This window comes from Hypomesus nipponensis, chromosome 21 (genome assembly GCF_054491055.1).
Source record: "Hypomesus nipponensis isolate SF chromosome 21, ASM5449105v1, whole genome shotgun sequence".
NCBI lineage: Eukaryota > Metazoa > Chordata > Actinopteri > Osmeriformes > Osmeridae > Hypomesus > Hypomesus nipponensis.
In genome coordinates this window covers 5512501-5527419 of record NC_140381.1, presented here as the reverse complement: position 1 = coordinate 5527419, position 14919 = coordinate 5512501, and the positions used below count along the sequence as shown (strand labels likewise).

General features: G+C 45.6%; 3 protein-coding genes across 4 annotated transcripts in view; all 3 read left to right on the top strand.

Annotated features, from left to right (window-relative positions):
* The first annotated feature begins 2203 nt into the window (after positions 1-2203).
* cenpk (centromere protein K) lies at positions 2204-5007 on the top strand. 2 transcript variants are annotated; one of them, XM_084685142.1, is made up of 10 exons: positions 2204-2333; positions 2819-2938; positions 3065-3121; positions 3224-3287; positions 3457-3503; positions 3596-3678; positions 3767-3865; positions 3998-4133; positions 4305-4358; positions 4569-5007. In XM_084685142.1, the coding sequence occupies exons 2-10, from the start codon at positions 2852-2854 to the stop codon at positions 4722-4724; spliced, it is 783 nt and encodes a 260-aa protein (XP_084541268.1). In that variant the 5' UTR covers positions 2204-2333; positions 2819-2851; the 3' UTR covers positions 4725-5007. The 2 variants fall into 2 exon arrangements, with proteins under 2 accessions (XP_084541268.1, XP_084541267.1); XM_084685141.1 differs by lacking the exon at positions 2204-2333 and adding an exon at positions 2419-2558.
* Positions 5008-5558: 551 nt separating this feature from the next.
* Positions 5559-10880, top strand: LOC146237585 (stromal membrane-associated protein 1-like). The gene is made up of 10 exons (XM_084686165.1): positions 5559-5851; positions 6472-6605; positions 6840-6925; positions 7091-7166; positions 7358-7426; positions 7626-7701; positions 8157-8281; positions 9103-9325; positions 9590-9927; positions 10157-10880. The coding sequence occupies exons 1-10, from the start codon at positions 5734-5736 to the stop codon at positions 10289-10291; spliced, it is 1380 nt and encodes a 459-aa protein (XP_084542291.1). The 5' UTR covers positions 5559-5733; the 3' UTR covers positions 10292-10880.
* Positions 10881-14304: 3424 nt separating this feature from the next.
* The window catches only part of rims1b (regulating synaptic membrane exocytosis 1b), a 55080-nt gene continuing 54465 nt past the window's right edge, over positions 14305-14919 (top strand). Inside the window, exon 1 of the mRNA XM_084685959.1 lies at positions 14305-14581. Within this exon, the coding sequence (XP_084542085.1) occupies positions 14415-14581 (167 nt within the window). The 5' untranslated portion in view covers positions 14305-14414. The remainder of the gene's footprint in view (positions 14582-14919) is intronic.

Genomic DNA, 14919 nt, shown 5'->3' with positions numbered 1-14919 from the left:
ATATATATTCTGGCTGCATGATATGAGGAGCCTATAATGACCAACAACATGTCAAAAACATGCATTTAATAATATTATTTTAAAACAATCATTAATTCACAAAATGGGAAATGGTGAATATGGGTCCGATCATTTTTGGTCTGTCTCTTTCTATATAGGAACTTACTTCTGCACCAAATTACTTTATTTTTTTGGCTACATTCATGTATTCACATGTGTAGAAAAGCTGTATGGTAGCCTAGTAGGCTGCAATTACAGTACAACTACAACAAGGTAACAAGCAACTGTCAACAAAATGTTGAATCGAACTGGCTTCAGCCGATCATCAGATGGGCCAGCCTACACATTTGTGTGGGTTATCATGCTGAATTATATTTTCCTGCGACGATGACCGAGAAGGTAGCTAGTACTTTATTAATCCCAAGGAGAAATCGCGAAACTTTCCTAACGTCCCTAGAACATGATATGATGTGGACAAAAACCCTAGAAACAAGCGTGCGAGCGTTTGTGTTTGTTTGTATTGTACTTGAGTACGCGCACGGCACGCATGCACGTAGCCCATACACGCAGAACCACATAGTCCTTTGAAAGCTGCACTCTATATCACTCACTCCTCTGGCGATTGGGCTGAAGCCTATTCTGAATAAACTATATTTACGACTGGGGAGAGTGTTAAGGCAGACTAAGTTTATGGATTTCACTTGCTTATTTTATGAGGGGTTGTCAGTTGGGCCCAACGATAAGTAATTCTACAGTCTGGGGGACTACTTCGTGGTAATTAATCCGGAGGTCTTAAGTGTATTTCAGTTCAAGATGGAAAAAATCACTAATTCAATCGTCCGGAAAATTGAAGTTTGATGCATGAGTCCCTGCAGAAACAATGGGCCACACCACACTCTTTCCATCTCTTTTTCCTCTCTTTCTCTGTCTACCTTCACCTATCTCTCCATTTCTTTCTCTCTCATTTGTAAAGAGGCCATGTGAAAAGATTTATCTTCAAAAGTAATCTTGGAGAAACCTGTAAGCATGTGGCCATCAGAAATTAAGTGGTGAAAAGTTTTAAAGGCGAAATTGATTAACACTTTCCTTCCTTTTAATTTAGCTATTCAAAAGCCTCATCATTCCCATCCTGCTTTATTTAGCCTATTCTGAAATAGCCAGGTTGCTATTGTGGATTAGGTTAATTAATTCATAACAGAGGTTAACACGTTTGATAATAAACTATGCAACAAGATATAAAAAATATACAATGGCTTTTGAAAATCTATAGGCCAATATTTAGGCCTAGATCATTTAAATGCCTGGAGTTAAGTCACTGCATGTCTCTAAACAGGGGGGAATTGGAAAGTTTTAATCATAGCGTTCCTGTAGAGCCAGTTAATACTTCAAACTTCAATTTTACGGGCGATTGAACTAAGCATGTTCCTGACAGAATTGATGTATGTATTAATTTCCTTTAACTGTTGATTAATTAGGCCGCACTGAAGGCTCGAATGGAACAGTTTGCATCGAATTTGCATATTAATCAAATTCTAGTTGATCATTCACGTGAGCTAGGGTATGTGATTTAGGAACCACATCGCTTGGAAAAAAATAAACCTAACCCAGGAAATATTTTCTCCCTCTGCCGCTTAGTTGCCCCATCTACTGTATTAAAATCAAAGACGCAGAACGGGGTAGCTGTTTGGAGCAAACAGAAATTGCCTGTCCGGTTTTATGACGGCACCATGCTGAGCAGGCAGATCTTAATGATGTGTCCTGTCAAAATGTCACAGATGTAAACGGAGAGCTTTACCACGACACAAAACCTAAATCATTTCCCCTCGCACACGTGCACCCCCCGTCTCTCTCTCTCTCTCTCTCTCTCTCTCTCTCTCTCTCTCTCTCTCTCTCTCTCTCTCTCTCGCTCTCTCTTTCTCTCTCTCTCTCACACACACACACACACACACACACACGGACACACAAGCACAAAGCTATGTCTTGGGGCTGTTGTTTGTATGGCACAACATATCAATGAATATCCACACTGTCTAGACCTGAACGCTATCACATTAAGGACTACTGAAATCATGATCATAATCTCATTTCTGTCCTCAAATTGTCTCCCAAGGCTGCCCATCGTTGGTGACAAACCACTAGGTCTGGGTTCAATGTAAACGCAGTATCCAACTGCCCCCTTGCGGTGAATCACACACACGTTTAGCTGATTCAATCACCACTCACAATGAGCAGCAAGTTTTAAACAGCATTAGGTCCTACAATATACAATATAAAATATAAAACATCCCAGTTTTTAACAAGCAACATATGACGGACTGGGTACATTTCCAAGAGTACGATTGTTTTCAATCTTAATGTCTGGCTAAAAGTTTACAATCGTCTACCCTTTGCTAATAATGTACTTGTGTGTGCTATTGAACGCAGCCCTGTTACGGAATCAAAAGTGGACCGCTGGCGGTATTTTGAAACTGGATTGTTGACAAGGCAGCTGAAACAGTTCATTAGCTAGCTATACTATCTATTTGGGATTTCTAAAACCACCTGCCATTTCAGACATGGTATAACAACATGCCGTGAAGCAGTTTCAATGTAGCTAGCACTGCTTTTTAAGCAAAATATTGTAATCGCGTAATTTAGCTAGCTAGCCAACATAGCATAAGTTACCCTTTTTGCTCTCTACCATTAGTGCTAGCTAAATGATCTATCAAGCGTTAGACTACGTTATCTTCGTAAAAGACGATTCTCCGCTGTAGGGTTTGGTCTGTTTGCTAGCCTGCCTGTAAGTTAACTCGTTCCTTTATTGTTCGTACTTTCACAGGCGCAAGTACAGCCAGATGCCAATGAAGCTCACATGCCAGATTTAACGGACTTTTCCGAGGCTGTTCAGACAGAGGAACTGTTGAACGAGTGTGAAGAGAAGTTTGCACAGCTTCAGATGGTAACTACCTTCGAAACCCTTCTACCTTTGTTTCTAACATCTCTAGCTACGTATATGTTGCCTATGCAGTCAACTGACAATTACTGTGAAATTTGACTGGAAAACTCCTTTCCTTCTGTGTTTCAGCTTCAAAATAAGATAATTCTTTCAGAGACAGATTCATCTGACAGTCCACAAGAGCAGGTGAGAAATCACGTTAAATTCTGTAACGTTTTTAAACAAGCTGCCATGTTGTAAAATTGTCTTACAAATAATGCTATTTACTAACCTTGTGTTTATCCTCAGTCAGTAAACAGGTTGACAACTATAGCGGCAGAGATGATACAATGGCAAAAAGTAGAGCCCAAACGTAAGTGTATTTATTATTTAGGTCGTAAACATTTCTTAGTATGTTCTAAATAGTTGAAACATGGAGATACACTATCAGTATTGGTGCATGGGTACTGCATTGAAGCCTATTGTTTCCATGTCTTAAACAAGTCTCCTCCTCATGAAAGCCATGCTTTGTTTTTTCTTAGTGTTGTCTAAGAACCCAGAGGTTTTACATGCTCTTGGAAAACAGGAGGTAAGGTCAAATGTGGTAATGACCACTCTTTATTTATTTATATTTATATATATATCACCACAAATTCACCTCTCCCAATCGGTGTTTCATAGCTGCAGAAACTGAATGCTCAGTTAGAGATGGTCCTATCCTGTGCTCAAGAGAAGAGGAACAAACTGAGAGATACTCTGAAAAGGTTTTTCTTCTTTTTTTGTTTGTTTAGGGTGACAATGATCTAAAGTTTACAGCTGTGTCACGTGGTTCAAGCTTTGTGTGTGTTTCAGTGAACAGAAGTGGCTGGAGGAGAAGAAGGAAGTGCTGGCTGCTGCAACGGATCATGTGACCAGACTCAAACTGGAGAACGAGCAGCAGTCGGAACAAATGTAAAAACGTGCCTTTATTTCTTAAGAAACATTTGTCTTTTAGTTTATAAATGCGATGTGTCATTATGCTTTTTACGTTGTGCCATGTAATGATACACTGTTGACTAGTATTTGAATAGGAATATGCTTCAGTGTTTTGCAAGAGACCAAGAAGAAGATTCAGAAGATGAAAGATTACCAGGACAGACTGTTGGAAACTCTTGGAGATGTACTGGAGGAACACTTCCCTCTCCCTCAGAACGAGACTGCCGCCAACAAGAAGAAGAAGGTACGTACGCTGTGCTCCGATTCGAGTTTTTTTTTTTTTCAAACGGTGTATGTTACGTGCTTCTACCAAATTCGATCTTGTACGACTGATGATTGGCAAGACAAAGTCTAGATGATGGCATTTCAAGATTGTCTTGTGATTATTGTGAGTTTTTTTTCTTCTCTCTGGCAGAACATTCCTCAAGAGCTGAACGATAATCTGATTTCTCTGAATGAAATTCTCGAGGCGAGTCCCTGTACAGTATTCATGCCACACACGCACATGCACACACACACACACACGCACATACACACATACACACACACATACGTCGATTGAACAGAAACACGTTTCCTATACCCATCCAGTCCTCATCAGTCCTGTCACATCTGCAGGGCGACAGGGGGCCTTCTGGAAAATAACGGTGCACTCATTCCCCTGTGTTCATATCCTCAGCTACTGATGAACAAGACCCTTGAGACCCCTCACGACCCCTACGTAACTGTCGATGACACCTTCTGGCCGCCATACATGGAGATACTGCTACGTTACGACATCGCCACCAGGCACCCGGAGGATTGCTTCAAGATCCGCCTGGAGACCTTTTATTAGCTAGATGATGTGATTATACTAAACCCCTGTTTCTTGTCGTAGCACTATTTTTATATCACAAGTGTTGGTATGTAAAGAGTGTGTTTGTGACGTAGTGTGAATAGACTTCCGTTCAAGTGGTTGATGTTTTTGTATTTTGTATGCATGAATCCGAGCTCGGGATCAGGTATCACATTTTTCTGTAACATAACAAAGTATACCATTCCAATGATTTTGTATATATATATATATATATAATTTTTTCCCCTTTGTAACCCAATAAAGGTATATCATAGTTCATAAATGTACTACTTTGGTCATATTTTGAATCACTATTTACATGAACTCAAAACACTGCACAATAAAACAAAGTAGCACTATGGTTTATTACACGTTATTTTTGTTGGGAAACCACTTAAAAATTGTTTACACAGCGCCTATTACGGATCCCCATTAATCCCTGACAAGTCCGTTTGAATATTATTCATTAAATGTTTTACTTGATTATATAATAAGCAAGAGGGGGCGTGATGCTGTAATGTCGAAAACGCCAGTGAACAAGATTAATAGGCATTAATATTATGAACAGGTATTAGCCATAACCGTATTAGCTGGACTGGATGAAAGACCTACTGTGACCTCTCTTGTTCCACTAATTGGTAGTCATTATGGACCAAATGTATTCTGTTTTGATACAATACGTGCCTAACTCATACATTGTTGCCTGATGGAAAGGTAACACACTTGATCATAATTCCCAAAAAATATTCATGTGTTTGCCTCCGTGCGTCACATAAACAACGTCAACCCCAGTCCACCAATCCAACAAGGTTTTTAAACTAAAGTCGCCGCCTTCTTTGAGTTCCGATTTCCTTGTGGGTGGAGAAGAAATTCCGGTTCCGGGTGTTTTTTATACTTCTCTCGGAGGTGTCCATTTGTCTGATTATGGTCTTAAATTACAGTTCTTACAATTCACAGATATTATCGATAGATTGAGTTTTATTGGAAAACAGACGGCATATCCGCGAAGATGACGACCCGTTCAGAGAGAGAGAAGGCCCAGAAACTCAACGAGCAACATCAGGCCATCCTGTCAAAAATGCTGAGGGAAGACGACAACAAATATTGCGCCGATTGTGAGGCAAAAGGTATTTACATTTATTTAAAGTTGATTAAATAATGGTATTTAACGCTCTTGTTTAGTTTGTACAATAAGTTTTCTCGTTTGATTGAGTAGCACATCCCTCTATAGTTGGTTAGCTTCTGGCTAAGTAACTAGCCATCAAGCTAACGTTTTCCAGTCACCTGACGACATATCCTTCTTCCTCTTAGCATTGAGCTAGCTAGCTAGGCTAACGAATGCCGCTTCCTCTGCTTACAATAATGGCTCCCAGGTATAGACAAGTGGGTGCAAGCTAGGACGTCAATCAACAAAGTCGCTGTCGGAAAAGCGTGCTAGCTTGCTTGTCTGTCATCCTGAAAGAATGTGGCTTCCCAACCCTAAAAAAAGTGCCAAATGATGAAATTACATCAACACATACAGCACAGGTTCAAGCATGTTTAGATGGAAGGCTATACTCTTTATAACTGCCATGTCGCTGTCAACTTTTCTCTTTCCATTGACTCTCTCTCTCTCTCTCTCTTTCCCTGTGTTCCTCTGTTTTTATCTGTCTCCATCTCTTTCTTTCTTTCTATTTTTGTATCTTGCTCTCTGTCTCCATGTCTCTCTCTCCGTCTCTCTCTTTCTCCTTCGTTCCCACTCTCTCAGGTCCAAGATGGGCGTCCTGGAACCTGGGGGTCTTCATCTGTATTCGGTGTGCTGGTATCCACAGGAACCTCGGGGTGCACATATCACGGGTCAAATCTGTCAACCTGGACCAATGGACCTCAGAACAAATCCAGGTACTGAAATAACGTCCCTTCGGCTGTGTTGACGACAATATGAAAGCTGGCTGGTTATGGAGCATGCTAGATTTTTCCACCCTGAGGTGTTTCACTTGTGATGAGGAATCGTGCTACTTTTTGGTCCATTCCACGCCCCTTGGCTCTTTCCGTTTCTCTCTCACCATCTCTTCTCACCCTCTTGTCTTTGACTGTTTCTCTCTGTGACTCCTCCTTGATGGATCTCTTCATCAGAGTGTACAGGACATGGGAAACACCAGGGCCAGGAAGCTGTATGAGGCCAACCTCCCAGAAAACTTCAGACGGCCCCAAACAGACCAGTATCCTTAATAAGACACACACGTGTTTTAAAGCACACACACACACACACACACACACACACAGTATAAATACAGATTTTTGTTGGAATGCACAGAGACGGACACACAAACATACACACTTGTTACCCATGGCTACCTGTTACTTCCTTAACCCCTCTATCCCAGAGCAGTGGAGTTCTTGATCAGGGACAAGTATGAGAAGAAGAAATACTACAGCAAGAATGTGACCAATGGGGGGAGTGTAAGTATCATCTATATAAAGAGAGAGATGGGGAGAGAGAGAGAGATGGAGAGAGAGAAAGATGGAGAGAGACAGACAGAGATACAGACAGACAGAGATACAGACAGACAGACAGACAGACAGACATACGGCCATGCACAGTGCTTCTGTAGAGTTACACCTCAACACACCTTCTGTGTTGTGTTCCGCAGCCGAAAGAGAAGGAGACCAAGAGAGAGAAGGAATCTGACCGAGGAGCAAAGCTGTCATCGTACGGCAAGGTGGGATAGTAGTTTACTAAAAACCACGCTGACGGTATACGACACACATGCCATCTCAATGGCATCCACACCAGAGAGAAGCCCTGCCATTACTGTTATCCCAGCTGCGCTTCTGGTCTGAGCTGCCCGAGGGGTAGAGACAGGTCTCGGATCGGACCGATTGTGTCTGATTTCTCCTTCCCCCGTTTCACCCAATCAGAGCGAAGAGGCCCGGCCCCTCCCCAAAGTTAGCCCAGCGAAGCCCACAGAACCATCCGTCAACCTCTTAGGCCTTGGTGAGCACAACTTCCTGATCCTCTGGCATTTATGTGGCCCCGTTGGTAATTTTAGGGAAATGGGCTTGACTTCTAAGAAGGTTAGGTAGGCTCTTGGGTGTTGATGGGTTAGTGTGACTTTGAAGCAATGTTTGAAATCGATTCCCAAGGGCTTTACCAATTCATCTTGATTTGACGCTAACCGGTCAGTCATGTTTGTCAAGCATGAGCACATTCCATCACTGGTTAAACTTGTTTTCTCTTCCCCTTGACTCACTCTCTTGTCCCTCTCTCCATCTCTTTCTTTCTTTTTCTCTATCTCGCTCGCTCTCGCTCGCTCTCGCTCGCTCTCGCTCGCTCACGCTCGCTCACGCTCTCTCTCTCCATGTCTCTGTCTCTCTTTCTCCCCCCCCATGTCTCTCTCTCTCCCATGTCTCTCTCTGTCTCCCCCATGTCTCTCTCTGTCTGTGTCCCAGACGCTCCCGCAGTAGCCTCAGCCCCCACCTCCAGCACAGCCCAGAACAACGACGACCTGGACATCTTTGGCCCCATGGTCTCCAACCCCCTCCCCGTCTCCACGGCAGCAGCACAGTTCTCTCAGGTGAACCTCGCACGTGTGTGCCGTGAAACGAACACGCGCAAATATAAAGAAACAAAAGCTTAAGAAACCAAATGGGCCAATCAGAGGCTTTCTTCATAATGTCTTCCCTATCATCATCACCAAATGGGCCAATCAGAGGCCTTCTTTATAATGTCTTCCTTATCATCATCACCAAATGGACCAATCAGAGGCCTTCCTCATAATGTTTTCCCTACCATCATCATCATCACGAAATGGGCCAATCAAAGACCTTCCTCATAATGTCTTCCCTATCATCATCACCAAATGGGCCAATCAGAGGCCATCTTCATAATGTCTTCCCTATCATCATTACCAAATGGCCCAATCAGAGGCCTTCCTCATAATGTCTTCCCTATCATCATCATAATCACCAAATGGTCCAATCAGAGGCCTTCCTCAATGTCTTCCCTATCATCATCATAATCACCAAATGGTCCAATCAGAGGCCTTCCTCAATGTCTTCCCTATCATCATCACCAAATGGCCCAATCAGAGGCCTTCCTCATAATGTCTTCTCTATCATCATCACCAAATGGGCCAATCAGAGGCCTTCCTCATAGTGTCTTCCCTATCATCATCATCATCATCACCAAATGGGCCAATCAGAGACCTTCCTCATAATGTCTTCTCTATCATCACCCAATGGACCAATCAGAGGCCTTCCTTATAATGTCTTCCCTATCATCATCTTCATCATCACCAAATGGGCCAATCAGAGGCCTTCCTCATAATGTCTTCCCTATCATCCTCGAGGCCTACCATATTCACCAGGTTCTTCTCGGTCTACCTCCTCTCTCCAGGCGAGCTCCAGTAACCCCGCCAGCACTCCGACACAGGCCCCAGCAGGCGGAGGGGGCGGCGGGGCCTCGGGCCAGGGAGACCTGGACCTGTTCAGTGAGACGAGCGGCGGCAAGGCGGAGGACGCGGCCAAGAAGCCGCTGTCCAAAGACTCCATCCTGTCGCTGTACGGCAGCAGCAGCATGGCCCAGCAGGCCCCTGCTGGGACGGAGCCGTACGCATACGGTACATGGCACACGCGTTCGCACGCACGCACGCAGCAGTTCCTCATAGTCCATTTTCAGTTCTCCTACTAAAAGACAAAACCCCCAAAAACCGAAGGGGAAGTGGTAGGAGGGTGAAGGATAATGTGACCCTTTTGAAAGCAACTCGGTTGTTTCACTTTATTCTCTCTCTCAATCTCTCTATTTTTTTTTTCTCTCTCTCTCTCTCCCTCTCTCTCTCTCTTTTTTTCCTCTCTCTCTCTCTATCTCTCTCTCTCTCTCTCAGCTGGTATGTTCATGGGCCAGCCCCAGATGCAGTTCCCGGTCCAGGCCCCCGCTGGCTACCAGGCTTTCCCTGGCATGGGCGCCGGCATGCCCCCCACCACCGTCATGGGCGCCATGATGGCACAGAGCGGGGCGGCCATGATGGGTCCCAACACGGGCATGATGGTCGGCATGACCATGCCCAATGGCTTCATGGGCAACGCGCCTGCCGCGGGGGTGATGGGCATGGCCCCCCGGATGATGGGGCCCCAGGGAGCGGCGATGCCCGCGGGCATGGTGCCCGCTCAGGGCATGTATGCCATCCAGCCCGGGCAGCAGGCCCAGTGGAACATGGGACAGGTATGGGAGTTCAATTTTGTGCCGGTTCCCGTTGCTGGCTGCTGTTTGTTTTGCATGAGGCAGAGACGTAGTGTCGATGTGTAGAAGGAGCTGGGAACAGGAAGTGTAATCAGTTGGTCGTCATAGCGATGTGGGTTCCCCCCCCCCCCCCCCCCGTTCTCTTGTCATTAATAGAGTGCTTTAAACCCACCACCACCACCACCCCTCCCCTCCATTGTGCCCTCCCCAGATGAACCAGCAGATGTCAGGGATGACGCTGAACGGAGCCGGTGGTCAGATGGCCTTTGGTCAGCCCGCTGCGGCCATGGGGGGTTGGGCGGCCCCCCCCTCTGGCCAGACCCTCAGCACACAACTGTGGAAGTGACCCCCCCCCCCCCTCCCCTCCCTCCTTAAAAAAATACATGGGGTGAAAGGGCGTGCAGAGGAAGATGAGAGGATTGCTGGATCAGGGTTCGACAATCTCGACCCCTGGGAAACCCTCACCGAGAGCTGGCGCCGGTTTTGTGACCACTGTTCAGAACATCTAACTTGTATCTTTCCCTCTTTTTCTCTCTATCTCTCTCTCTCTGTCTCGTATCTCTTTCTCGATTGTGTGAGTGAATGGGAAGTCGTACAGCATCGCAGGCTGGCAGTTTGTGCCTGTCGTGTTTTTGATCGTCACTTTTTTTTTTCTTTTTTTTTCTTCTTTTTTTTTGAAAAAAGAAAGAATTAAAAATAAGTTCCGACAACATCCATCGATCAACAACATATCAAAAAGCTGCAGGACCAGTTACACAAGCTTTTATTGTATCATTGTATCATTATAAGATTATAGAGAATAAAATGAATAGTATTTAAAGGGAGAAGACATGGCTATCACGTCTGTGAATACTGCTCCCCAATGTACAGCGCTGTATAACCTCTTTTAAAGTACCCGTGGTTCCCCAAACAAAAATAAAGAGTGGAAAACTTAAGTTGTCTTCACTGGATTTCCTGTTAAAGGTGGTCATGTCAGCTGTCATTCAGAATGACACCCAAGTAAACGGATGTTCCAAAGCGTTTTGGACGCAGACACCCTGCAGTCACCCCCCCCCCCCGAGGCACCCTCCTCCCTGGCTCCTACTGACCATGGTGAGTCCTGGGATCCATTGGTGGATAGAGACTCCTCTGCCTTGCAGCAGCTGCTTCGGGACCTCTCAAAGGAAGTGGACCAGCAGTGGGCTAGAAACAAAGCCACTCTGGATCAAGTCAGTGCAGCCTTGACTGGTCACAGGCTCCCAGGATGCCTCTCAGGATCTGCCCGTGGGTGACATTGCTGAGGTCCAGGAGGTCAAGCATGCTGGAATCAGCCTGACCAGGTCTGATGAGAATCTCAGAGCAGTGATGTCAGGTAGTCATGGTAGCCAGGTAGTCATGGTCACTGAGATCTCCCTGCCTCTGGTGACCAAATCAAGGCCGTGATGGACGCTTTCGGTAGACACAAGCCTACCATGGACGTGCTGCTACTGCTGGACATGAATGTGAAGGGACAATCCGATCATGCCAGCAGCCAGTGACCTGAGCCTGCTTCACCTGAGCCTGCTTCACCTGAGCCTGCTTCACCTGAGCCTGCTTCACCTGAGCCTGCTTCACCTGAGCCTGCTTCACCTGAGCCTGCTTCACCTGAGCCTGCTTCACCTGAGCCTGCTTCACCTGAGCAGACAGCTTCAGCCCTAGAAGGCTGTTTCCTCAGAGAACCACGATGGCCACCATAGCCGCTTTCTGAGCAGAAACCGAGGAAAAAGGGAGGAGGATGTTTCTGTGGCCTCGCGAGAGCTTGCAGGAGAGGCAGAGGAAAGAAAGGCAAACCTGTGAGTCGAGTTTCTCAGTCGTTTTTTTTTCAACATAGTTAGAGTCATAATGAACCTGCAGTGTGCATACCGTGTTGGTTACCCATGGTTTCCTGAAGCTCTGAGCACATGGAGGAGACGTCTATGGGTGGAATCTCTCATGCAGAGAGCATCACCTCCATGAACACTGCTGTCTGATGTGAAAAACAGATTGCTGTCTCCCATGATTACATTTCATTTGGCTTTTTGCATGCTGCTATTTACAGCTACTAACATCAACCGAAGAGATATTTATTAACATCCCTTATTAACATCCATTATTATTTAATTTATTAATTAACAGGTTAATATTACTATGTTAATATTTAAACTAAAGTCCCTTATATTTAGAGCAGTAACCTGCCGTTCCCAGTAAAGCCTCTAGATGGCGCAGTTAGCACAGTTATCAAGAGGGCTCTTCTTGCCTGGGTCGTGATTCTCTTCAGAAGAAGAAGGGGGGAAAAAAAGTGGTGGATTTGTGGAAATGCCCCACAACACGTTTGGAGGATTCCTACTACATGATGAGACTGCTATGTCTATGCTTGGTTTCACATATGTTGTATGTGACGCCATGTGACAGGGGTTAAAATGAATATGGGAATTCATGACACCATTCAGCTTTTATGGTACCCATTTAAATGTGTCTGACTCTGATGTTACATTGGGGTTTTATATGGCTGTCAATGGTTGTCTATTAGTTACTTCCCTTGATTAATGTTTATCCTATGTAAAATATTTGGCATACACACAAACGCACCTTGTCACACAGGAAGGAGACATGAGTGGAAAATTACAACTGTGTGGGTTACAGGTTGCCATTGCAACCCTGCAGCAACTCAGGCGTCCTGGGCTTGTGTTTGCCCTTTGCAACCTAACAGTCACGACTTCAATGATGACAAAATTCTGCACCAGGAGAAGTTCCATTCTTTTTTTTTTAAGTTGACGTCAATTCATGAGTACAGTCACCTCCTTGGTGACGTCACCCAACGGACTTGGTACTATTGCCATCTGCTGGATGGTCTCAGCCACGTAACATTACGTCATTGAGAGGGAACGGGTGCCAAGACCGGACCCGGTGTTGTGCCTTCAGATGCACCCCCACCTTAAAAAGCACCCCATCGCGGGAGCGCGCGCACAAACCACTTGAATCAAAAAGTGAAAGATTTCGCTTTGATATCGCAACCAAACGGCGGGGAGACAGCTGTCTCACATTGTAATTTTTAGAAGACTTTATACGTTGTTTGTGTAAATAACTGATGCGGAGCCCGAGGGGTTGTTTTTCCAGGTGTGGGTGCATCTGGGGGCACAACACCGGTAAAGCCTGGGAGTGTGGCCCTCATGCATACAAACGAGAGAGACAGCCAATCATTGATACCAGACAGACAGGCTACGTAAGATAGACACAGTGCTACTAAAGAAACTAAGTGACTAGCCTATGCCTATATAATACAAAATTACATTATTCCAAACTGATTTGTTAGAAACGTTTTCTTTTGTTTTTTTTTATGGCCTCAAGTGTAGCCTACCTTGGTGGCCTCAAGTGTGGCTAAAACATTTTTTTGATGCAGAAGTATTGCACCTAGATGTATTATTAAGAATATGAAACAACGATACATTTTTGGGCATTTTAATGCGCCAACTGTCTCGAGCCCTTTTACTGTGCTGCATAGAGCGCCCACTTCGCTGTCCATGGTGCTGGACACAATGTTTTTACACAGATCGGGAATAAGGCTTTAAATTAGGCTATTGCTCCAATGACACACTGGGAGCTGATATTTAACATATTTTGATCATTATCAAAAGTATTCAAAAAATACTTGAAATGCTCAGACTATTTGTCTAAGATCTGAGATGATTTATCATAACTGACCGGTTTAATTGTATTGGGACATGTCAACTCTTCAAATGACAAAAATAGATTATTAATTAGCCCCCTGGATTAGGTAATCGTTTGCCTGACCGGATCCTGCTCCAATTTCATTGAACACCCCCTTCCAAATGTGTGTGCGTGGGTTGGTTCTGGAGAGGCGCGCCCCCTGAATAATGGGAGGGCGAAAAAGGGTTCTGCACTCGTGAGGTGAGAGATCCATTCTCAAATGAGTAAGCGCGCCTCCGTTATAGGAGGAAGAGACGTGCGCGCGGGGGCTGCATTCCCATTGACTGTTCTATCTCCCTGTCAGCGGCATCAACATTAGCGGTGCCGAGGCGGTGGCACCGAGAGTGAAAGAGAGAGAGAGAGCGAGAGAGAGAGCGAGAGAGGGGGCGCAACACACAAACTCCGCTTCTACTACCGCTGTCTAACACAATCCAGAGTCCGGTGGCGGGGGCATCAGAGATCAGCCAAGTGATCCAGGAGTCCCTCGGTTGTGTCAACTCCTGGCGCGGATATGGGCTTCCCGTAAACTGGCGGTGGAGGGGAGAGGAGGGCAGGCGGCGGGGGGTGGGGGGGGAACGAGAGAGGAGAAATAGCCGAGGAGCAACAAAAGCACAACCGTGGGTGCCTGGAACCATGAGCGGCTTGCACTATTCACAAGCGCTGCCACTGTTGCTTTCGCTGTGGACTATGTCGTGAGGTGTGGCTCGTAACGCTCGGGAATTCTGTCAGTCGAAACGACACGCCAAGGAGGGGTGGTGGTAAAGATGTCCGCCTCAGTGGGGCCCCAAGGCGGCCCTCGCCCACCCACCGCGCCGCCAACCATGCCCGACCTGCCGGATCTCAGCCACCTCACCGAGGAGGAGAGGAAAATAATCATGGCAGTGATGGATCGGCAAAAGGAGGAAGAGGAGAAAGAAGAAGCCATGTTAAAGTAAGGGGCTACATTTGCTTTCTGTGGAACCTGAAACACACGCAACACACACCCCCATTCACGAGATCTGAGTGTGGCCAGAAGGAAGACACATGCATGGCCATCCGGCGCTCATTAAAACGAACATGTTACAATACCAATGTGCGCATCCTTTGGCATTGTAGCCACATCGCACATACACACCCATTCAATACAACCCGTTGCATCGCCTATTGTTCCCCTCATTTCCGTATACAGCTGTTACGCTAGCGGCGTGCCCTTGCTGGCCGAATTGTCATTGTTGGAAACAATGTGCACCTAAGACGCTGAGAAAAAGAAGATTAGGCTATTCCATTCCA

Excerpts from the sequence above, each read along its gene's own strand:
- cenpk (XM_084685141.1), top strand. Across the intron at positions 3,288-3,456 it reads GCAAAAAGTAGAGCCCAAAC|TGTTGTCTAAGAACCCAGAG; the intron begins GTAAGTGTATTT and ends GTTTTTTCTTAG. Across the intron at positions 4,359-4,568 it reads CTCTGAATGAAATTCTCGAG|CTACTGATGAACAAGACCCT; the intron begins GCGAGTCCCTGT and ends TCATATCCTCAG.
- LOC146237585 (XM_084686165.1), top strand. The coding sequence starts at position 5,734 with ATGACGACCCGTTCAGAGAGAGAGAAGGCCCAGAAACTCAACGAGCAA. Across the intron at positions 7,427-7,625 it reads AGCTGTCATCGTACGGCAAG|AGCGAAGAGGCCCGGCCCCT; the intron begins GTGGGATAGTAG and ends TCACCCAATCAG. Across the intron at positions 8,282-9,102 it reads CAGCAGCACAGTTCTCTCAG|GCGAGCTCCAGTAACCCCGC; the intron begins GTGAACCTCGCA and ends TCCTCTCTCCAG.